Source organism: Vanellus vanellus (assembly GCF_965231255.1).
Source record: "Vanellus vanellus genome assembly, chromosome: 3".
Lineage (NCBI taxonomy): Eukaryota > Metazoa > Chordata > Aves > Charadriiformes > Charadriidae > Vanellus > Vanellus vanellus.
The window spans coordinates 119,468,233-119,490,886 of record NC_138907.1 but is presented as its reverse complement, the minus strand read 5'-3'; the positions used below and the strand labels follow the sequence as shown (position 1 = coordinate 119,490,886).

At 35.9% G+C, this 22,654-nt stretch overlaps 1 protein-coding gene across 1 annotated transcript in view; it reads left to right on the top strand.

The window, feature by feature from the left end:
* Positions 1 to 1,455: 1,455 nt before the first annotated feature.
* The window catches only part of APOB (apolipoprotein B), a gene marked incomplete at both ends in the record, with an annotated part of 37,192 nt that continues 15,993 nt past the window's right edge, over positions 1,456 to 22,654 (top strand). The window contains 24 exons of the mRNA XM_082480805.1: positions 1,456 to 1,513; positions 3,178 to 3,216; positions 5,877 to 5,992; positions 7,215 to 7,360; positions 8,392 to 8,545; positions 8,731 to 8,886; positions 9,875 to 9,999; positions 10,187 to 10,272; positions 11,037 to 11,256; positions 12,306 to 12,533; positions 12,725 to 12,842; positions 12,965 to 13,111; positions 14,151 to 14,362; positions 14,706 to 14,943; positions 15,489 to 15,665; positions 15,913 to 16,104; positions 16,872 to 17,039; positions 18,227 to 18,438; positions 18,985 to 19,167; positions 19,394 to 19,515; positions 20,153 to 20,363; positions 21,638 to 21,813; positions 21,949 to 22,136; positions 22,402 to 22,547. Of these exons, the coding sequence (XP_082336931.1) occupies positions 1,456 to 1,513; positions 3,178 to 3,216; positions 5,877 to 5,992; positions 7,215 to 7,360; positions 8,392 to 8,545; positions 8,731 to 8,886; positions 9,875 to 9,999; positions 10,187 to 10,272; positions 11,037 to 11,256; positions 12,306 to 12,533; positions 12,725 to 12,842; positions 12,965 to 13,111; positions 14,151 to 14,362; positions 14,706 to 14,943; positions 15,489 to 15,665; positions 15,913 to 16,104; positions 16,872 to 17,039; positions 18,227 to 18,438; positions 18,985 to 19,167; positions 19,394 to 19,515; positions 20,153 to 20,363; positions 21,638 to 21,813; positions 21,949 to 22,136; positions 22,402 to 22,547 (3,818 nt within the window). The remainder of the gene's footprint in view (positions 1,514 to 3,177; positions 3,217 to 5,876; positions 5,993 to 7,214; positions 7,361 to 8,391; positions 8,546 to 8,730; positions 8,887 to 9,874; positions 10,000 to 10,186; positions 10,273 to 11,036; positions 11,257 to 12,305; positions 12,534 to 12,724; positions 12,843 to 12,964; positions 13,112 to 14,150; positions 14,363 to 14,705; positions 14,944 to 15,488; positions 15,666 to 15,912; positions 16,105 to 16,871; positions 17,040 to 18,226; positions 18,439 to 18,984; positions 19,168 to 19,393; positions 19,516 to 20,152; positions 20,364 to 21,637; positions 21,814 to 21,948; positions 22,137 to 22,401; positions 22,548 to 22,654) is intronic.

The following is a 22,654-nucleotide window of genomic DNA, read 5'->3' as shown; positions in this document are numbered from 1 at the left end:
CTCTTATTGGTTGTTTTATTTTATCTATGATTGGTATAAGCGAAGGGCAGAAACCAAAATGGAAAAACCTAAGAAATGCTTTCTTTGTGATACCTCCAATACTGATGAATCCAGGAAAGAAATTTCTGCAAGAAATCTCTCTGACATGGCATGCTCTTGTTAATGACATCAGACAAACTCCTAATTGCAAGGAAGATGTCTCCATTACTGGACAGTACATCCTATCGTACATCAGTGCTTACCATTTGGTTGAACTGGTGTTAGGAGTTACATGATCACAGTGCATCCTGGGAAATGCGACCTAACTATGAGGTCTGAGAGAGAAAGGGCATGAAGAAATAAGAGATTTTAAAGATAGCTGCTGTGATGCATGGTAACATGGTAACATTTCAAGGGAAAAGAAATTACCACTTAGCTAAGCCAAAATTTGATTTTTTTTGATTCAACAAGCTAAGAGGAAATATTTTGATTTGGGAATGTCAAAACATTTCAATTTGATCAGATATAGAAAAATTAAATTTACTGAACAAAATGTTCTTAAGTATTTCCATAGTCAATTTTTTACTGCAATTAGCTTTGATAGATCTGAGAGAGAATTCAAACTACTAGAATTTCTCATGATATAAAATCAATCTTTTTTACCAATATAAACATTCATTAAAAAGTACTTTGTGTTTTAATTAGGTTTATCTTCTTCATAAGTTTACCCTCTTCATTCAGATAAATTTTATCATCTTATTTTCATATTTTTGCTATTATTAGCAAACAAAATAAATTTAATCTAAGGAAACAAAAGACCTTACTTTCAACACGAACATGACCCGATTTACCAGAATATTGCAAGTAAATGTACAATTATTTTTAGAAAGGTATATGACAAATTTTGGTACAACAAAGGAAAAACTCTTATTTGTTCTCCTGCCTATAAAGGGAAGATGTCTAAATTGCACAATACTCTCATTTTCTCAAGAGCTCATACCCTTAAGCCTCCCAACATCTATACTGAAAGCACACTGCAGTGATCATTTCTTCCAGCTATAATTTATGCACTGTAATCGTTCTTATGTAGACGTGGGAAATTTAGTTGAATACATTGTCAGAGTCTGTAGCTGAGGGATTTTGCTTTTAAATCTCTGTTAAAGAAAAAAACCAAGGAACTGGAAGAGTGACTTATCTCCAGTATATGCTCAGTATTCTGCCTTCAGGGACTCCCAGCAACCAAAGCAGAGCATTGTCTGGAGCGCAGTGAGGATCTGGGACTCTCACCTTTGGACCTTTGGCAATTTGCTCTGAGCTTTCTAAACCGTTTGCCTCAGCTGCTTGCTACAGACTATATAAATGGAGGTCCAAGTCAGAAGGCTCATTCTCCCTCTGAGGCGGTAGGGAAGAGGTGAAGAGGGGAGGGAAGGAAAAACAGAGGAAAAGAAAGAGCAGCAAGAGGGTTCGGGGCTCACCATGGGCCCTGTGCAGCTCTTGCTGCTCTCACTGCTGCTAAGCAGTGGTGTTCTCACACGTAAGTACTCCATTTTATATTAGTGCTTTTTACTGCTTTATTTATGAACCCATTAAAACAATATAAAGCGAAAATCAACAGGACAACGGCTTATAGGATTAGAGAGGGTAAGCAAGGCAAAGATGTCATCTCTTCCCTTTGTAGGACTGTGCAATCATAGGAGGATCCCAACATAGAGAAATCACAAATGTGGCATAGTGTCTTTTGATCAGATTTAATGTATTTTGCAACTTATAAGGAATTCACATGATTTGTTTTGGCCTAATTGTTTTTCTGTAAGGCTGTCCTTTTAAACCCCCATGGAGATACTGTAGCTTGGAGATACCATATAGACTTATCCCAGCTGTTGCTAACCTATTTTGCAGAAAATATGAAGACGGAGAGCAATAAAGCAAAATGTATTTGGCAGGCAATATTGACATTTGAAATACAGTTTTGTGTTAAAGGGGCATAGCCATCAGTAGTAGTAGTAAAAGAAGTAGGCCAGTACAGGTTTTATTCCTAAGATCAGAAATGACAGCCTGGATCAATATGGTGCTGTGGATTGTGAGCTATGCTTGCTTCCCAAGAAGTGGCTTTTTAGAATATGACACTGTAGTGTTACTTACAACTTCAGGAACCTTAAGAAGGACAGTGAGTCTGGGGCCAGTTCCGCAGGTCCAGTTTTATATGTAGATCAAATTCATCATTAATACACCTTTGTTCAACTACCATTCTGTTGTCGACTGATGTTATACAATTTTAAAGGATGCACTTGTTTCTAATGGTTATTATTAATGTTATTACTATTGTAATAGTAATAGTAGTATTACTGTTGCTATTGCTATTACTGTAACTAGTGTTACAACGTATTTCTATAGAGTGGTCAACCTCAGAATTCCCAGAATGAAAACTTGGAAAGTCTGCAGAGAATATTTTGAAAAGTGCTGGCATTTATGTGTGGTATCCCAAAGAATGACATAGCATCAAATGAATGCAGCAAATTTACTAGATTATATTTTATTTTATTTTAAATAGAGTCATGTGGGACATACCTAAGAAAGATTGGAGCAAATGTTTCTACTTAACTTGAATAGGCTTCCAATCAGTGTTCTTTTCCTCCAAAGAATGAATTCTCAATATTAGAAAAGATTTCATAGCAGACAATTGTAGTATTAATTGTCAGTTGTCCTTTTTTAAATGTACAACAAGCAAAATATAGCCATTCATCCATTATGCAGTATTTTTGTGTGCTCAAATAGACTAAAATTTTGAAGTAAACCTTGTTATATGGTACATTTCATCTGTCTACCTCTACATTTTGTTCCCATCATTTATAAACTACTTCATATAACGTAGGGCTTTTAAAAATACTCATTAACCTAGAAACTGATCCTTCTCAGTTTAAAGAAAAGTAGTTTAATTCAGTGACCTAAAGATCCAATTCTGAGGTCTTGGTTCCCAATATCAAGGCAACTGCTGTAACTCTCTTTAGATGTGACTCTGACTGTCAATGTTAGTAGCTTTGTTATTTACATCAGTGTGCCAGACTACATCAAAAGTTGGTATGAATTAAAAAAGGTCTTAAAATGAAAGTGTAGTATTTCCGTTTATATTTCCATAGCCCTTGTTTTATACTAGAAACTGCTTTTCCAGCTTTTAATTCTTCTTTTTATTCTTTACAGAAGAAGAAACACCTGACAGTGGAAATCCAGGATGTTCAAGTAAATGATTTCTTGCATTTGCTTTTGTTATCTTATGTTGCTATATTAACTGAATACATATTTCAAAGCCTGACTTTTCCTGTTTCATAAATATCTTCCTCTGAAATAACTGAAACAAAAGTGATGGCAATATTCTGAAGTCTTTATTGCTGTTTATCTTAGGCATTTAATTATCCATAAGGCTTGGCTCAAAGAATTTCAAAAGTTTCCTAAGATCAGAGAAGCTGAGGTTGAGTTTCTAAACTTTTCAAAAGCTCCCATTAAGAAACTACTTTCCATTGTTTCTTTGATTTCTAAATTGTCAGGTGTGAATTCCTTAATCTAGAAATCCCTGTTTATCAGATGTGAAGCTTTAGCAGTGAGGTTATGTACATTACACTTTACCGTGGGCTGAATCTCAGTTCTCATTTACCCTTCACAGTAACTGCTAAACCCAGAGAATTGCACTTGCATGTCTAGCTAAATACCTGTAGAATAAATCATCAACTCTGTCAGCAAGGACAGCAATTTCTTTAAACAAGTCGAGACTCAGGAAATGCTGACTTTATGCCCTATCTTTATAATGAACTCAGACTGGCCCTGACTGCTTGGTTAGATACATAATGTTCCCCCATAGGGTCAAAGTACCAAATGAGTTGTTTTGTTCTTTGTCCCTTTGGATCTTCAGGTGGTGGTTTTTTTTTTCCCTTGTCGGATGCTTTAGCACCATCTCCAGGCAATTGGGTTTGTTTCAACTGCCTGAACAAATTCAATGACTTCTGGGCTTCATTTCTCGTGTATTTTTGATACAATAAATTATTTGGTATTTACATTTCTAATCTTAGCATTTCCCTATTCTTTGTCCATTTATTTCTGTTTAAAATCAGGAAATGAAGCAATAATTAGCCTTTTGGCTTTAGCATAGTAGATACTGGTAGTGTGAAAATTTCTGAGAATGTACAGTTAAGCAATGTTATAGTCCAGGATAGCCAAAAGTGACAGGGATAGTGTTGAATTTTTTTATAGTAGTTAATTTTAAGGTTAATTAGATAATTTAATTAAGTTTTCAAATGTTTGTAAGATGCTGATTATTGTATGATAGCTATTATTAATTATATTCATTCTGTTTAGCAATTACATGAAAGTTATCTCAGTTAAAACACCATTGAAGTATGTAAAACTTATAAAAGTGATAGTCCAAGAGGGAAATACGAGGTGTATATAGTACTATTCTACTCTTCTCTCTAAGTATGCAATTCTGTGACATAAAGGGTAAGGTAGCATTGCCATTGGCTCCTGACATGACAAATATTTTATAAAAAAGGAAGAGTAAACTCCATTCATGGCAGCTATCGGCAGGCAAAATCATACAGATTTGATGATAGACATGTGGGTTTACACCAGGATGACTTTACCTTTTTTTTTCCTATAAAAGTAGATCAGGATTCTGATACGTTCAGACGGTCACAAATAACCACAGGGGAGCAATTTAGGAAATTGCTTTTCACACAGCATCACAACCACCTCACAATCCTACTGAGTTGCTCAGTCTAAACAGAGGGAGCAGTAATTTCTCTAACAGAGTCACTAACAGTAACTGCTCTAACACAGTCACTTAAAGTGCCTAATCATTGTATTTTTAGTTTAAAATGATACCTGCAGTTATAATGGGAGTGAATTGTAATTGAGGACATTGTTTGGCCTACATTATGCAATCCAGACACCAAAAGAAGAGATCATATGCCTGTATATGACACTGAGACAAAATATTTTTTTTCTTTATGTCTCTATTACCACATTCATTCCTGGTTTTAGGGCTTAAAATTACAGATGAATTGCCTCTGAAAGCAACAGGAGCGAATTAAACACAGGTGAAATTCATCCCTTTGAGGAAGTCCATTAGGTTTCAGGGCTTCCTCTGATAAAAAGAGAAACACCTCCAGAAATAATTCCTCCTGCCTTAATCTTACTCATAACTTAGTGGTTTTGCCTTGTTCTGGATGCTTTTCATATAACTGAAGTTTATCTCCATTAAAAAGAGTCTACTCTAGTAAAATTTGATGATCTAATCAGTGAATTAGAGCAGAAGGATCTGAGGCTGAAAGATACTCTGTAGATTCAGGTGCAGTGGTATTGAGGAATGCTAGTTTTGGTGTTCTAGCTCTTTCTGTGTTTATGTGCTTTCAGTCTCAATCATGTGACTTAGATAAAGCAGCTTCTTGCATTTGAATTTTGATGGAAAAATCTCAGCTGAAATGAATCATTTTATTACCAATTTGAAAGCTACCACTTGTTTGGTTTAATTTAGAAGCAAAAGGGTAATTTTTAAAACAGTTCCACGTCTTAAGCTTTCTCCTGGTTTTGTCATTAATGTTAATAGGGCATGGTTTGAAGGCCAGATGGGGTCATGTTGTTAGATCTCATCAAACAGAGCAGTGGGCCCCAAAACTTATGCTTCCCCCACAAGTTTTGTCTTATGCTTCAGAAAGTGTCCAGCTGACACGAAGGCATTACTTCTTTGTCTGAAAGTTATTCTGTAAAAGGAAATAGTGGGAGGGTCCTCGTGCTTCCTTTATACGTGGCATTCATTTTAGTTACACAACACTAAGCGTGTATTGTAAGGTTCGGCGTATGCATATCCTAACAGAGTCATAAAAATACTCTTGTTTTTCCAATTGCAGAAGATGCAACCAGATTTAAACACCTCAGAAAATATGTTTACTTATATGAAGCAGAAACATCAAATGGGATCACAGGAACAGCAGATTCTCGAAGTGGTTCAAAAATTACTTGTAAGGTAGGGAAAGAGAGTAAATACAGTTGATTGTGACTGGATACTGAATAACATGGGAGCTGGCAGCTGGGGACCATCCTTCAATGTTTTTCCAAACAAGATAATTCCTTGGAAAGGCACATGTTGAGAGTCCTGAAGACTAAGCCCTCCCTGTCCTTGACAGAAGGCACTGAGGATGGCAGAAATCCTTCATACCACTGTGCCAGTGCATTTCAATCCTGATCTGGCTGTACTGTTACATGAGAGATCAGGAAGACCTGGTAGTTCAGTTTTCCTTAGCTCACAGGCTGAGTCTACCAATGTCCATCAAACAATTCTAGAAGTTGAACTAAACCAGTTCATTGATGCCATGAATCATAGAATCATAGAATGGTGTAGGTTTAAAGGACCTTGAAGATCATCGAGTTCCAACCCCCCTGCCATAGGCAAGGACACCTCCCACTAGACCACGTTGCCCAAGGCCACGTCCAGCCTGGCCTTGAACACCTCCAGGGATGGGGCCTCAACAACCTCTCTGGGCAACCTGTTCCAGTGCCTCACCACCCTCACAGTGAAAAACTTCTTCCTAATATTTAATCTGAACCTGCCCTCTTCCAGTTTAAAGCCATTCCCCCTCGTCCTATCACTACATGCCTGAGTAAAAAGTCCTTTCCCAGCTCTCCTGTAGGCCCCCTTTAGGTATTGGAAGGCCGCAATAAGATATCCCCGGAGCCTTCTCTTCTCCAGGCTTGATAGCCTGTAACAGTCAACCAGGATCAGGGCTGTGGGAGTAAAAGGTCCCATCCCACAGGCCTTTAAACTACCCAATGTCCCTCCATCTTGCCCAAAACTTTCCCATCAATTATTTTCTGAAATGGAGTAACTGGGGAAAGTATTTTTTAGTTAGCACACACTGTTCTGACAGAGTCTAAACATCGGTCAGTGTAATGACTCAAGTTTTCATACAGTTCTTCTAGTATTATAATTTTTCAGAACCTAAGTTGTTTGTTTACCATGTACGTAGTATACTCCATGCCATTAGCCAAGCAAATGCCTGCTTTCTTCTCTTCTCCCTCATTGTTTTAAGCTATTTAGAGTACTTTGGAATGTTTCCCAACAGCTGCTAGCAGGGTGATTCTGACACTTTACAAAACCCAAGGAATACCATATTTTCAAAACTGTAACTGGATGATCCTGGAAGCATGATAATGAAAAAAGGATAAACACATCATATTTGTGTTTTCAGGTTGAACTGGAGGTACCACAGCTGTGCCACTTCATCCTGAGGACAATGCATTGCTCCCTGAGGGAGACTTTTGGTGTTGACACTGAGGGAAGGGCCATGCTGAAAAAGTCGAAGAACTCTGAAGACTTTGCAAATGCCATGTCCAAGTAAGCAATATCAATTATCATCAATACCTGTAGCCTTAACATGGAACAGGCTGCAGTGTTACAGTCCACCCTGACTGTTTTTTTCAGGCATAGAACACATTTCAAGATAACGTGATAGATTTATAAGCTGGTTCCACAGTAAAACTCTCCTTGATATAATTTAGGGCTAACTTGGCACACTTCTCACTTGCTAGGAGGGAAGGGTTTTTTCTATCCAGAATTTTCACCTGGCACGTCTTTGTCATTTGTATCATCTATATCAGGAAACTGTTGGGTAGTCCCCTAAAGATTATTGCAAGTGGAATGTTCCTTCTTGTAAGCAAATTCTCAAAAGGCTATCTGCAGCCATTTTAAGATAATTTTCCTTTGCTGACATGGTACTAAGACTGCAATAGAAGGGCATTTGAGACTGAAGTCCAGGTTTCCTACCATGATCTTTAATGACCTATGCAACTTATCTTTTCCTTACTTATCTGCTTTTGCAAGTTGTTGCTACTACTTCCTCCACCCAAATAGTCTCCAGTGCTTGTCAGTGCATGTTTTAATCATGCACCGTCATGCTTGGTTCAATGCCTCAGTATCTACTCCATCTTGTTTCATAAGCCATAGATCTCAAAACAGCTTGAGACAGTGTTAAAATATGTTTTTCAGAAAGCAATGAAGGTTTTATTTAAAGACTACAACTAGTAGAGGATCCTTCCCATCATTTTGTAGCCTATTGCAATAGTTAATAATTACCTCATTCTAAAAATTTACTTATCTCCTCTCTGTATTTGTGCAATTCCAACTTCCAGCCATTGCTCTTGATATTTGCTTGTCCTTAGGTGACGTAGTCTGGTGATATCAGAATGTCCTTGGTTAGAATTTTGCTGCTTTAATAGTAATACTGTAATAGGAACAACAGTGAATAGTAAATAATGATAGACCAAGATAAACATGATGCTATAGCCCAGCAGTTTATTGATAACGTGTTCTTCACTGGGTGGCTTTAACAGGATTTCATACTAACATTGGGGATTTTTTGTGGACAGACATGAGCTAAAATTCAGCGTGCAGGATGGAACAAAAGTCAAGCTGTATCCAGAGAAGGATGAACCTCTGAATGTACTGAATCTCAAGAGAGGGATCATCTCAGCTCTACTTGTGCCAACAGAAACAGTAGAAAATGTAAAAACAATTTCCATGGTAGGTATTTTGGAAAGCATTCACCTTATTTCCTTAACAAATGGAAGAAACCTCACCTAGTAGAGTTACTCCTGAACATAATTTTCAAAAGACCTGGAAATTCAGATGAGAAAGGATGCCTTCCTGCTAGATCAGAAAATGTGTGAGAGCACGAACAGAGACACTGACTTATTTCTTCTTTCCAGGATACTGTATATGGAAAGTGTGACAGTGAAGTTGAATTCAAATCTAGAAAAGGAAATGTTGCAGAAGATATTTCAATTAACAGGGACCTGAAATCCTGTGACAACTTCAGTCCCATCAGAGATTATGTCAGCCCTATTGCCATTGTAAAGGGACTAGTAAGTATACTATTAAAAATCCGATCATATAACATTTTTCACCACATCACTTAAACAACTACTATAACCACTAAATTTTGTATTTATCGTCTAAAAGCTTAAATGGATTTTCTGCACCTTTGAATTAGATCAGACTGTGGTTTTGTTGGCAGTTAAGAGAGAAAAACAGATGCAGAGAAAGAGTGCAATTACCTTCTTTCATGTTCTTGTCATGAATTTTTAAGAGAGACCTTTTCATAGATGGAGTGGGTACTATTGGTTGCATGATAACCTATCAGATCATATCAAAATTTTTAATTTTGTGGGTCAAAATTCTCAACATTCTCATTTCATGTAAAACATCACCAAAACTCTCATGTGTATGTGAGGTTCAGGAGGAGAGGGTTCTAAATGGTAGGTGGTTCGACATGCTGCTCAGGCTACCTGTGAATCTACAATGATCAAGTGCAGTTGCTTGCATGAATATTGGCAAGTTTCTTCCTGGTATCATGGCATCTGTACTTTTGAGTGTATTCCCTAAAAAAAAAATTGGGATTTCATATCAGACTAAAAACCCACATGTTATAATTTCTGCCACCTTTACAGCTTGTTGTAGAAATCTTTAAAGTATGTATAATAAGAGTGAAATTAAAAAGAGCATCAGCTGTTATGAGGAGCCTTAACTACTCTAAAAATTACAGACTGGTTTCTATGAAGGAGTCCTTTGTTGTACGCAGCAGGGGATCAGTCATGAATTAACTACTAAGCCAAACACCTCAGTAAGGCCTGAGGGAAAATTTCAGTGGGATTTTTTGGCTGTGCAGAGATTTAAGACTAAAGATTGATGCTGGCACAATTTTGTCTTTGTGTGAAAATGATTCCAGTTATGTACCTTTGTTTCCAATATGCTGTAACTGTTAATATTACAGGAAAACTGTGGCAGCCTTTAAAGCTATGTTTGTTTCCTATACCATTCAGTAAAATGACTGCCTAACTATTTATTTTACAGAACATCCCATTATCTACCCTTCTAAGAAGCACTCAATTCTGTCATTACAATATTGATGCAAAGAAAAGGCATATAAGGGATGCTGTCTGCAGTGAAAAACACTTGTTTCTGCCTTCCTCATACAAGTAGGTTGCTTGCTATTTATTGATACCCTTTCTTTATAAACATTAATTTTGAATGGTGTTGTATCACATTCTGCCCTGACTTCATCCCTAAATATACATTTTGTTCTCAAGGAGGCAGAAGGCATGGCAAGACACCTCAAAGGTATTTAAACTCAACTAAAGCACTAAATTTTTCTTTGTTTGCCAGAAATCGCTATGGTGTGATGACAGAGGTCAACCAGACACTGAAGCTTGAAGATACCCCAAAGATCAATAACAGAAATTTTGATGGAGGTATAGCTGAAATTCTCAATAACGCAAATACAGGGACAAAATATAAATACAGGGACAACATTTTTTTTTAAACAGTGAATTTATTAATGATGCAGTTGATGGGACAAAAAAAAATTTATAATTTTTAATGACATTTGATCAATTTAGTCAGGAATAAGATTGGGCTATAAAATGGAAAAACCTGAAAAGTTTAAAATCACTGTGTAATTTTAAATAATCTTTGTTGTTTCACTTTAATTTTGAAATTATTCATTATAATTAAAAAGTTATAATTTACTTGGAGAATAATTTTAATCTCATTAGAAATAAGTTTCATGATCCCTTTTTAGCTAACCATAAATTCTTATGCAACTTTTAGCTTCAGCTGCCACATGTAAACAGTCGACGACTACTATACATTTGGTTCTGAAACATGATAATTTGAGATGCAGTTGTTATTCCTAGTCATAACATATTTCTCTTAAGATATATTCATTAAAAGTTAAAAAAGCAAACTGTGCTAATATAAAAGGTAGTAAGGAATCATCTTTATGAAAATGTTAAAGATTTTATGCAAATAGGCATTGTTATTAATTTTTTGGAACATTTACATTTAAATTCCATTCCGTTATTTTTAGAAACTGTTCAGCTGTTAAACTTCAACAATTTTCATATAAAACAACCTACAGATTTTATATTTATACTGAATGTATGACAGAAGGTAAGAATTAACATAGGTCCTTGATAATGACATAAAGAATGCATTTTTTTTTTTTAATTGCTAGATGAACTGGAAGAGAAAGGACTTGCACTGGAAAGTATAGATGCCAAATTTCCTAGGCAGGGGGATTCTGTTCTGAAAATCCTTCAGGAACTGCAGAAACTTACAACCTCCCAGCAGAACCAGCAGAGAGCAAGGCTCTTTTACAAATTTGTTTCTGGACTTAGAAGTTTACATAACACCACTTTTGGCTCTCTTGTACCAAAGATGATGGAAACTTCAAGGTATGTTACAACAGTTCATTGTGCAAGTACACCACATGTCAATGACATAGCAAATCCATTCTAATGTTGATGATTTGCTGCAAATGGCTTTAAATTAGAGGTTAATTAGATGTAAAGGGTATCTTTCAGAAAGATAAGTATCATCAGAATTATCTAGGGAGAGAAATAAGGAAGAAAGAGTAAAAAAAAAAAAAGGAAGAAAGAAAGAGTAAAAAAAAATGTGGATTTCACATTTTTCCATCAGAAATGCTCAGTTATTTGGAATTAATTTAACAGTAAATATATGACAACAGTATAAGAACTCAAATAGATTTGAAAGTTCTAGCCTTCTATGAAGGCTTCTATGAATATTGTTTTGATTATTCACCCATCAAATCTTCCAAACTTATTGGAGAAGCTGAACTATAAATTAGAGTATAACAACCCCCTACAAGGTTTTTCTCCCCACCACCATCCCAACCGTGTATACCAGGCACGATACGGTGGATATGTTATTATGGCCAAATATCTTTCATTCTCAAGGACAATGACTGTAATTCCAAACTCCCAAGTCTGACTTATAGCAAAGAACACAGTTTTGAAACTGAGATTTTTGGAGACATGGAAGGGCACAATTCTTTGGTCTGACTGTGCCCTCCAGTCCCCACCCGTACTCTTCTGCCCTGGCTGGACTTCAGTCAATTTACACATACTTTATGTCCTCAGTCTGTAGACGCGCTAGAGCCTCCATATGGTTCAGTATATTATACTGTAATACTTAAAGTTCTGGGAAAGTCTGTTGTGGAGAAAAAAAAGATATATCTGTGTAATGATAGTATTGTTAATACTTTCTTGTTGTTCACAGCTAATTGTGTTATTACCATAACTTGTAAAACTAAGCTTCTTTTTGATAAACTACTGTGTGATTTGCTTCCAGTCACGCATAGGCATATGTCATTTACATTAAAACAACTTAATAAACCTGTGAAATGTTTATTTCAAACATGCAGCATGCGGTGATAACTGCAAACAGGGAATTAATTAATCAAAGTCATCGCTTTTCCTTTCAGCTCCATCACAGTTCAGGGCCTGACTCAGTGCGGGACTCCAGAGTGCTATGGTGCAGTCCTTCAAATACTGAGAACTGGAAATGTGAATCCAGTTGTGGTAGATCTGGTCACATATACCCTGGGACTTTTGCCTTCTCCAACACCGAAGAGAATACGGGAAATTCTTAACATGGCCCAGTATCAGCCAAGTAGAGCTTCTTTCTATGGCTTGAGTCATTCTGTTACTAAGTAAGTAATGACAGCATGTAATTGTACAAAATAACCTCAAGAAAACATTAAAATGCTTAGAGTATACACTAAAAGTAGTCACTTCCTGAGAATTTTTTTTTGTTATTCTCATGAATTTGCTCTTTGGGAATAAAAAATAAATAGGCACTTCCCATTTTCTGCTTTTGTTTCTAATGTGTTTCTCTGTTTAGGTTCTACAATGAGAAGATGATTGTGACAGAGGAAATAACAGATGTTGCAGACTTCATGGTATCACTGCTTGGCACTGATTGCGCAGGGGAAGATGAACTCACATACCTCACGCTTCGGGTATTTTTATTTCCTTCTTTCCTTATGCAGGCTATTATTTTAAATAGTAGTGCATATATTACTGCACTTCTCTTGGTGGAGAATAAATGTTTAATATCTTTCTGTGTTTCCATCACCGACAGGCTATTGGAAACATGGGTGCCGTAATGGAGAAAGCTAAACCCAACCTGAAATCTTTCCTTAAGACATGTATCAGAAGTGAAGCTGCATCACTTTCAGTTCAGAAAGCAGCCATCCAGGCATTCAGGAAAATGACTATTACTGAAGAGGTAAACTGGGTCACAAGAACCGGCATAAACTGTCTTCAGTCCACCTTGACTGTTCACAGAAGTTATTGAATATGCAAAAACATACCTATTATTTCATAGTTTTGCTATCTCCTTTTTATCCATCTCCAGCTTTTTTAGAATTCCTTTAGTTAAATTTCCATCCACATATCTGAGAAGTTCTCTAGATTTCTGACTTAGTGGTGTTGCTCCTTTGAGATGCAGTTGCTTTGTATAGATAGTCTCAGTTTAAATGGGAAGTTTGGATCTGTTCCTGTTAGAGTGTCTTAAATGGAGTTCTACGTATTTAAAGGTGGTTTTAACTGACGAATTGCTCTGGATTTAAATGGAATTAGCTAAGAAAATGTCAGGTCCCTATTTTGTACTGGCATTTTGTTGTCATTGTTATTAATAGTAATGGTTAGATTTATGTTTACATTACAGTGACATTAAAGCACCTCCTACAGAATGTGTGTCATTACACAGAGCACTTCACTTAGAATAGTGAAACAGTTTCAGTATCTACAACATAGCTCTTGTTTCCAGACAAGGCTTAACGGGTCTGGGAGCCTTGAAACACCTGGAGCTCACGTCCGTAGATTCAATTTAATTTTTTTATTATTATTTATTTTCAAACTATGTTTAATTTTCCTGCAGCAGCAGATTTTGATCACCCTCTTTTCCTAAACTGAATGATCTTTTTTCCAAAATTCTAGAATCTGTCTGCGAACCAGAACAATTCTGATTCCCAACAATCAAAACTCAACATTCTAAACAAAAAAGTAACCTGGCAGATACAGGATAAGAAAATCAGTTTTATCAAAACCATAATTTCTATGACATTTTCTGTCACAAGAAACTTTATCAAAATAGCTTCAGTGAAACATTTTTGGTCAGTTATAGAAATAAGGTATAGAAATAGTTACATGGTCCTGAAGAAATTACATCCTGGAAATTATTTCACTTTATATGTTCCCAAAAGAGTTTAACAGTATCATCTACTAGCCAGCTCATTAGTGCAAACCTTTCTCTATTTATACAGGATCGTTCAGCACTTCTGAAAGCTTTCCAAGAAGGAGATGCACCTACAGACAAACGCCTAGCTGCATATCTCATACTGATGAAAAATCCTTCCCCAAGTGATCTCACAAAGATTTTGAGAGTCCTTACAAAGGAGAAGAACGAGCAAGTGAAAAGCTTTGTTGCCTCGCACATTGCCAACATCCTAGACTCTGAAGAAGTAGGCATTGAAGAGTAAGTAAAATTTAGTTATATACTGGTCTCCTAGTAAGAACAAAGTTCTGACCGTAATTGCAGTTGTAGTTATTTAGCAGTGCTTGGTTTTTTGTTTGCTTGTTTTTCTTTGTTTGAGCAAGCACACCAGCTGAGTAAATCTATGGCTTTGTCAGAGCAGAGCCAGCTTACAGTCTTTCCCTTAAGTCTTATTTTTACTGTTACTATGTTCAGGGAGATAGCCATTTACAGTCACCTCAGTTGTGTGAATGTCTGCAAGTGACACAAGATATCCCTCAACTAAGACTAAATGTGTTTCTGGAACCTATACTGATCATATTTGTATTACTATCCTCTTTCCTAGGCTAAAAAGCCGAGTTGAAGAAGCTCTGAAAGGAAACCAGGTTCCAACAGCCAAAGATTTCAGAAAATTTTCACAAAATTATCAGATTTCCAAAAGAGTTTCTGTACCTGGAGTTGATCCTGTCTCTGCCAAAGTAGAGGGAAATGTGGTATTTGATCCGAACAGCTATGTTCCTAAAGAGACTATGCTGAAAACCACCCTGAACGTGTATGGATTTGGCCCAAGCGATATCTTTGAGGTACAATTATCAAAACCTTTTGCTAGTATTCAGCTGTTTTCTTTCTCATTTCTGTTTGCTTATAACAACTTTCTCTGAATAATGTATTGTTTTTACAAGCCTTGGGAGAAATTTAAAGGTCACTATGCTTACAAGGGGACTTTCGTTTGATCTCAATAGGTTTTAGAGCAAGCCATCCGTTTTGTGATGTCACTTGCCACTGACTGGATGGACGACCCTGTTGGAGTTATTAAAGGCCTCAGCTTAGAGTGAAATGAACCCATCTGTAACAAATTGACTTCATGCTAATGAATCATTGCTGGCATGCTGAAGTAGTCATAGTAGATTTTAAGTGAGATGCAGCCTATGTGTAGGTTTTTTGTTGGACCTCACCACAGAGATAAAACTAACCATAAGGCCTAGTATTCTGTATCTTCCCTTAAGAATCATAGACTTGTAGGATACACTTTAAATGCTTTGTTTGTTCCCCAGGAAGTCTGTTTGTTGCAAAACTCCAAAGAAGTGGGGAAGTTGTCTCAGTTATTGCATTGTCCTGTTCATTTCAGCTTGGCTTGGATGGAAAGGGGTTTGAACCAACACTGGAAGCTTTGTTTGGAGAGAAGGGATTCTTCCCAGACACCGCAAGCAAGGCCTTGTACTGGGTTGACGGCAGAGTGCCAAAGCAGGTTTCCAAGGCGCTTTTTGACTATTTCGGTTACTCCCAGGATGACAAGCAGGATCAGGTACAGCTTGAAAACATTCTCTGCGCAGCACAGCATTCCTATCTTTACACAATAATTACAGCACTTCCCTCTTCATTGTATATAAGCCTTCTCCTCGTCTGGTAAGCTAAAATAGAAATCCTTAATGCTATTTAATAATGTTTTTTTCTTAATTGTATGTGGGAGGGGCCTTTGTCTGGAGACAAATCTTTAAGAAGTGCACGTGCAGATTATCTGACATTTTATTACTTACTGACTGAATCTTCAGGATCTCATGAAAGGAATAATGCTTAACCTTGAAAAACTGATAAAAGAATTGGTCAACAAGGAAGCTCCTGAAGGAAAAGCATATCTGAGAATCCTGGGAGAAGAACTTGGGTACATGAAACTCAATGATTTCAAATTGCTGGGCAGCATGATTTTAAAGAGCATTAAAACTCTTCAGACTATTCCCGAAACGGTATGTTTCTGATGCACTAGTGTGTATTTTTAACTTGGGGTTTTTTTTACAAGATTTTTTTAAGATTTATGTTGTGTTTATCTATGACGTAAAGAATGAATATTTGGTACCAGCATGAAAACAAAATTATTTAAAATAAAATATATACATTACTCTGAAGGCCTCTGAGAAACTTATGAAGACTCCTGAATAACCAAGTGGGGTCCACCTGGAAGACAGGTGACGGGAAGAAAAAAGAGAAGGTTCAGATCTTATTGTATGATTGAGATATCTACTGGAACAATGCCCAAAATCCTATTGTTGTCCATTATGTTATACTAGTAAATGTCTCATTATTAAAATGTATCTTAATATTGAGCAATAATTTGTCATGTTTAAAAGAAAGGAACATGTATTACAGTTTAGGAATATTTGGTAAAACCCTTATTTCATTGCAGTAAAAAAATGCTTTGCCATTGACTTTGAGGAAGCCAGAATGCTACATGTTATCTAAACCAATTTACCTTTGTATGTGTATCTCAAGGTAGATCATCTGTGTGTATCAAGGCAGGTGATCAAATCTAGTATTCGTTTAAAGCTGTTTGATAAACAGTCTTTAGTACTTTTTTTAAAGCAAGGAATCTGTATAAATTAAGTTTTGTACTCTATATGAAATTAATTTTTGGATTATACAGTTACAGTCATTCCATGATCAATTTTTAAAGTATGACATGTACATATTCCAAAGTGTATATTTGTTAGTGTTCATTTCCTTGTTTGATTCACAGATTGCACAAGCCATCTCAAAAGGTGTTGACAGGGATGTATTTGTCCACTACATGTTCATGGACAATGAGTTTGAGCTTCCAACTGGAGCAGGTTTACAATTGAAGTTTGCCTTGTCTGGAATAGCAACACCTGGGGCCAAAGTAGCTGTGAAGCTTCATCAAAAAAGTGTAAGTATTAACAGCTGTCTTTATTTTGTCTCCTAATAATGTACAATCTCATTTAGGGATAAAACTGTAACACCAGAAGAATTTTAAGGATACAAAATACTCTTGAAATTAAAAAAACAACTTACTTTTTAGAGGCCTCCAGTTAATTTGTGAATGACATTTACATTAAAGTAAGAAGTAATACATATAGCAAATTAAGTATCAGTCATAATAAAATTTATGAATTAAAAGTATTTTAATCACCTTTTCAAAAATAATCCTTTTAATCTCTGTTTATTTCTCCTGGCTCACAAATGAGAATAGTACAAAAGCTATAGCATGTGAATCTGCTGTTAAAACCAAACAGTTAATAAAAAATTTTGATGTGGCCAATTCAAAGTGAAAATTTTGATTTTCAGTTAAAAGAAATATTGAAAATTGAGTTAAATGAAACATTTATTAATCTGATAGGAAACATTTTAAAATTGTAACAAGTAAAGAAGGTATGACACAAAATGAATTATCTGGTTAAAATAAAAAAAAAAACCTCAATATTTCCATTCTTTTTTCCAGTTTTAATAACTATTTTTCTCTAGTCAATATTTTCTATAAATTTCTCAATAGTTTCAGTACCTAAACTTTTAATTTTCCACGATGTATGCTATTTAAGTAAAAACAAAAAAATATGTCCTCAAATTTAGTACTGGTTGCCTTTTAGTTACCTTGGGAATCTTTTCCAGAATTTTGCATTCTGTCCCTTCTTTCTGTAGTGGCCAAACCAAAAGCTTGAAAATAAGCTGGTTTCTGTTTAGAGAAATTAAAATCTTGGATTCATTTCTTTTTTTGTCAAATTGTTTACTCGTTGTTTTTGAAAATTGCTATTTTTTTACAATGGAAAACTGGCTCTTGTCTTCAGATTTAAAAATACATGCAAGTAACTCCATGCACAAAATCTTTCTGAAGCACGAGTACTTTTACATTAAAGTAAGTAAGGTTCCTTTGTGTTATCATCTTGCTGTATTTGTTACATTACTGTTACCACTTATGTGGTCCCTCTGCTTATGTCACTTGGCAATCAAATTTTTTGAATAGCAAAATCAGTTATATAAAACCTACCTCCAATTTATCAAGAATATTACATTCGTTTTATAAAACAAATAAGAAGTGTATTGGGCAAATAAATATAATGTTTTGTTTTTACTAAATAGATGCAAGCAGAACTCATTGCTAAACCTTCAGTAGCAATTGAGTTTGTAACACACCTGGGAATAAACATGCCTGAATTTGCTAGAAGTGGTGTGGAGATGAATTCTAATATATTCCATGAGTCTGGAATTGAAGCACACGTTAGTATGAAAGCTGGACATCTGAAATTCAGCATTCCTGCTCCAAAGACTCCCACAAAGCTCCTCAGTATCAGGTAATGAGAACTGAATGAGAACTTTCAAGGCTATGTTCTTCCTATCTCTTCTTGGTTTTTATTGTGATGGAATGGAGAGGCTAGGGCAGGCATGGAAAAATTTTCGGTCCAGAAAAATCCCATACATTGTAAAACTGTGATAACTTCTTTTGTAAGGTAAGCAAATAGCCCAGATAAGTGGTGACTGAGAGTCAAGGCTTAGATTCTTTAATTTGTCACTGTTTCCTGAGATTTTCAACAAGACTCTTACAATTTCTATTATTTTGTGTTCTTTCACATAAAATTATTGTAATAGCGATACCTATTTTTAGAGTGAATTTAAAAGACCTACTTACATTAATTTTAGAGAGGGTAAATGGCTTAATACACAGAATTATAATTATCAATAATAATTATTATAATAATAAAACTTGTGATCATTTAACCACTAAATGTTATTTCATTAAGCCCTTACCTTAAGTGATTTTTATTCAGAAAGTAACTTCATTAGCAGGACAATGTCTGAACACCTGTCCTGGGAATAAATGGTTCACTTTTCTGTTCCAGCAATACTCTACATTTGGTGTCTCCAGCCAAAACGGAAGAGATTCCACCTCTGATTGAGAATCGAGAAACCTGGACATCTTGCAAGCCTTTCATTGCTGGTCTAAATTACTGCACCAAATTATTGTACTCTAATGCCAGTGCCACAGAGGCAGCTCCATATTATCCCTTGACTGGAGAATCCAGGTAAGTCATATCAGCTTTAACTATGTTTATTTTGTATTAACTAACCTTCCTTCTGAGGGCTTAGTATCTACACTACCCTCTCACATAAAGCTTACCTTTAAAAACTTTAGAAACAAACCACCAGGAGCAGCTCACAAAGAGAGCTGTTGAAAACTGTATGACTGCTCCTGTTTCTGGTCATGGACAAAATAGTTATTTACAAGACGTATGTTTACTTCTTCTTTAGATTTGAAGTTGAAATAGTGTCCACGGGCGAAGTGAAGGAATACTCTGCAAGTGCAAACTATGGCCTGCAGAGAGAGGGAAATGACCTGATAGACACCTTAAAATTTGCTGTCCAGGCAGAAGGTAAGAGTCTGAAAAAGACATATGGTTTAGCTCAGTTTTCAACCATGTCATTTAATGGCAAAAAGATTTATAGGAATAAATCATAATAGAATTCTTTAAAGTATAAAGTAGAATACCATTTTCACACCTAAACAAGCCAACACTTCAACTCCCATTTCATTTTATATGTACAATCAAGATTTTCATGCAAGATTTTCATGATCAGAGGCTGATTATTTTATCCCCAAAATGCTTCCCCATGATATAAATAAAAGTTTGATTTAGGCAAATGGAAGGAAGGAAGAGAAGTCAATGGGTTCTATATAAGCAAGAGAAAAATGCCATTTCTGATGAAAAACGGAAGTAAAGCATACAAATTGAGAACAACTACATAAACAGCAAATTTTTCAAAGGAAGAATCTGTGGGATGGCAAGTTCACATAACAAAAGTAGTGATGGGATTAGTGGATTAGCCCATGATGGGTTTAGAAGATGAGGCGAAAAAAGACGACCCAGTTTCTGATTCGGACTCATCAAAAGCTATGTTAGATCTTCAGGGTGGTATAATTTCCAGTTGATACTTTTTTAATTCTCCTTTTAAGAAAAGTCCAAACAGATTCCATAGTTGCAAATAACCAAAGTACATTATATTTTCTAGGTGTAAAGCAACATGAGGCCACATTGACCTTCAGGTACAACAGAGACAGAAAGATTTTGACCAGTGATGTCCACATTCCAGATGTTGATGTTGACTTTGGTACAAACTTCAGAATTACTGATGAATCCATTTCTGGGAAGAAAGCATATACTTTTGTCTTAGACTTTAACAACAAGAAGATTTCTGAAGTTACTCTTACTGGCCAGATAAGGTAACTCAGAAAGCCACTTCGACTTTTACAGATACCTTTGAATAAGATAGCTGAAGGTTTTATTGAAGGTAGAAAATTTGGGGAAATTTTATCCCATTTTGGAGAAATTGCTTATATAGAGAGACATATAAACTTGTCATTCAAACTCTCTTTAAAAACCCTTGAAGTATTTTATTTGTGATCCAACATGAATACATCAAATAAATATGTCTAATACACCAACTGATCTTTCCTACTGTATGTATATATATAATTTGTATTACAGCTTCCTTGAGCTAGTTCTTCCATGTTTGCACACACATGACTACAAGAATGACATTGTACTAGTGTTATTGCAGGTGTGATAATCTAAGGATATAAACAAGGCAAGGTTTGTTCAGAGAGGTATTATCATTTACTGGTTATGTTTGGCTCTAAAAAAAAGTTATTACATCTCCCCATGAAGAAATCTAATGACACTCAATAAGCGACAAAACCAAAAATAGCTGAGAGCTTCCTGTAAAAATTCCCACGCTTCACGATGAGAATATTTCCGGGAACACCTACAGGGGAGCTAACAAAAATGTTCAGCCTGCCAGGGTTTCTAAAATTGTCTGCCTCACAAGCCCATAGTGAAATGAGCTGATCACATTCTTTAATAAACCTCAATCTTCCATGGAATTCTGTGATCTTGATGGTGCCCCAGGGAGTCTTTGTCTTTGCTGTTCATGCAGAATTGCCTCTGATATCAGTGGGAGCTTTGGACAGATGTCAGGGACCTCAATTCCCTTTCATTTGCACTAACATAATATTAGAAGTTTGCTCAAGTCAACAAAGTTACAGAGATATAAAATAAATGTGACTAAAGGAAAATGAAGCCCAGTGGCATAATATATTTTGTCAAGTGTTTTGTTTCTATATGATTCATGGCCACAGTCTGTACCCTTTAGTAGAGAATTCAGCCTGAGTAAGGAGTTCAGAATTTGGTTCAGGTACAACTTTACCAAGACAGGTACATATTTCCATCCATTTCAGTATTATGAAATTAAGATGGAATTATAATTGTATCTGCACAGTAGCATTATGATGATTTACCATAGATTTCCTAAAGTAACTAGCAGAAGCTGAAAACATTAATTGAATTGGAACAGAGTTTACAAGTTTGATTCAATCTTATTTTTTTATAACACCTATTATGCCTTTTCTATAGATTTAGATGCTGAAATTGCTCCTGAAACATAAGTAAAAATTTGAGTTAAATGTTCTATATTCACATTTACTTTTTGCTTTCACAGATATGCTGGAATGGAAGAGGCAATGTTAAGAGGCACCATTTCTATTCCTCGCCTGCAAACAGAACTTAGAACTGAAGCATTGGTTAATTATTCACCGACCAAAGGATATCTTCAGATAAGCTCAGCTGCAACAACTCATGGAAACTCAGTTTCAGAAAGAGTTCTTCTCAGATATGGTAGGGGCAAAAAGCATGATCTGCATGTACAACCTATAAATTTAAACATCTTATTACATTATTTTATAGTGTATCCCTAAATAGAATAAGAATATTACTAGTCTTACCCTTTTCTTTTAAATTCATTATTTTCAGATTCAGAGAAAGTTGAGCTAGAGTGGAATTCAGGCGCCAGTGCTGCTGTGAAAAGGATGTCCTCTGGCTTCCCAGTTGACTTTTCAGACTACCCAAGAGCTTTAGAGAAGCATGCCAACGAACTGCTGGATCGGAAAGTGGCTCACACAGATATGACACTGCGACATATTGTGTCACAATTTATCGTAGTATGTTTCAACTTATAGTAGATATTACCGTTTGACCAGATAGCCCTGGTGAATTCATGCCTCCCCCATTGAAGCCATAATGGGAAATACTTGTAAAAGCACTCATCAGATTCAATAAGATGTATATTTCCAACTTTGGTCAAGCCAGTCACTTTCTCAGATGCCTAGGACTCAATATATGGATAGTTACAATGGCTTTCAGCTAACTTACTGGGACGTCCTAAAACTTGTTATTTACTTTGAAAAACTTGTCTCCTCTTTGCAGGCGACGAACACCTGGCTGCAAAAGGCATCAAAAGATGTCCCGTATGCCCAGACTCTGCAAGACAAACTAAGTGGACTGCAGGAACTGAACATTCAGAAAATCAACCTGCCTGTTATCACCATTCCTGAAGAACTTTTCCTGAAAAGGTAGGGTTAGAAATTAGGATAGTCACACAGGAAACTGAAAATAGATATTTGTTCATATTTTTCTGTTGGTTTATTTTATTTTGTTTTATAAAACAGCATGGAATTGC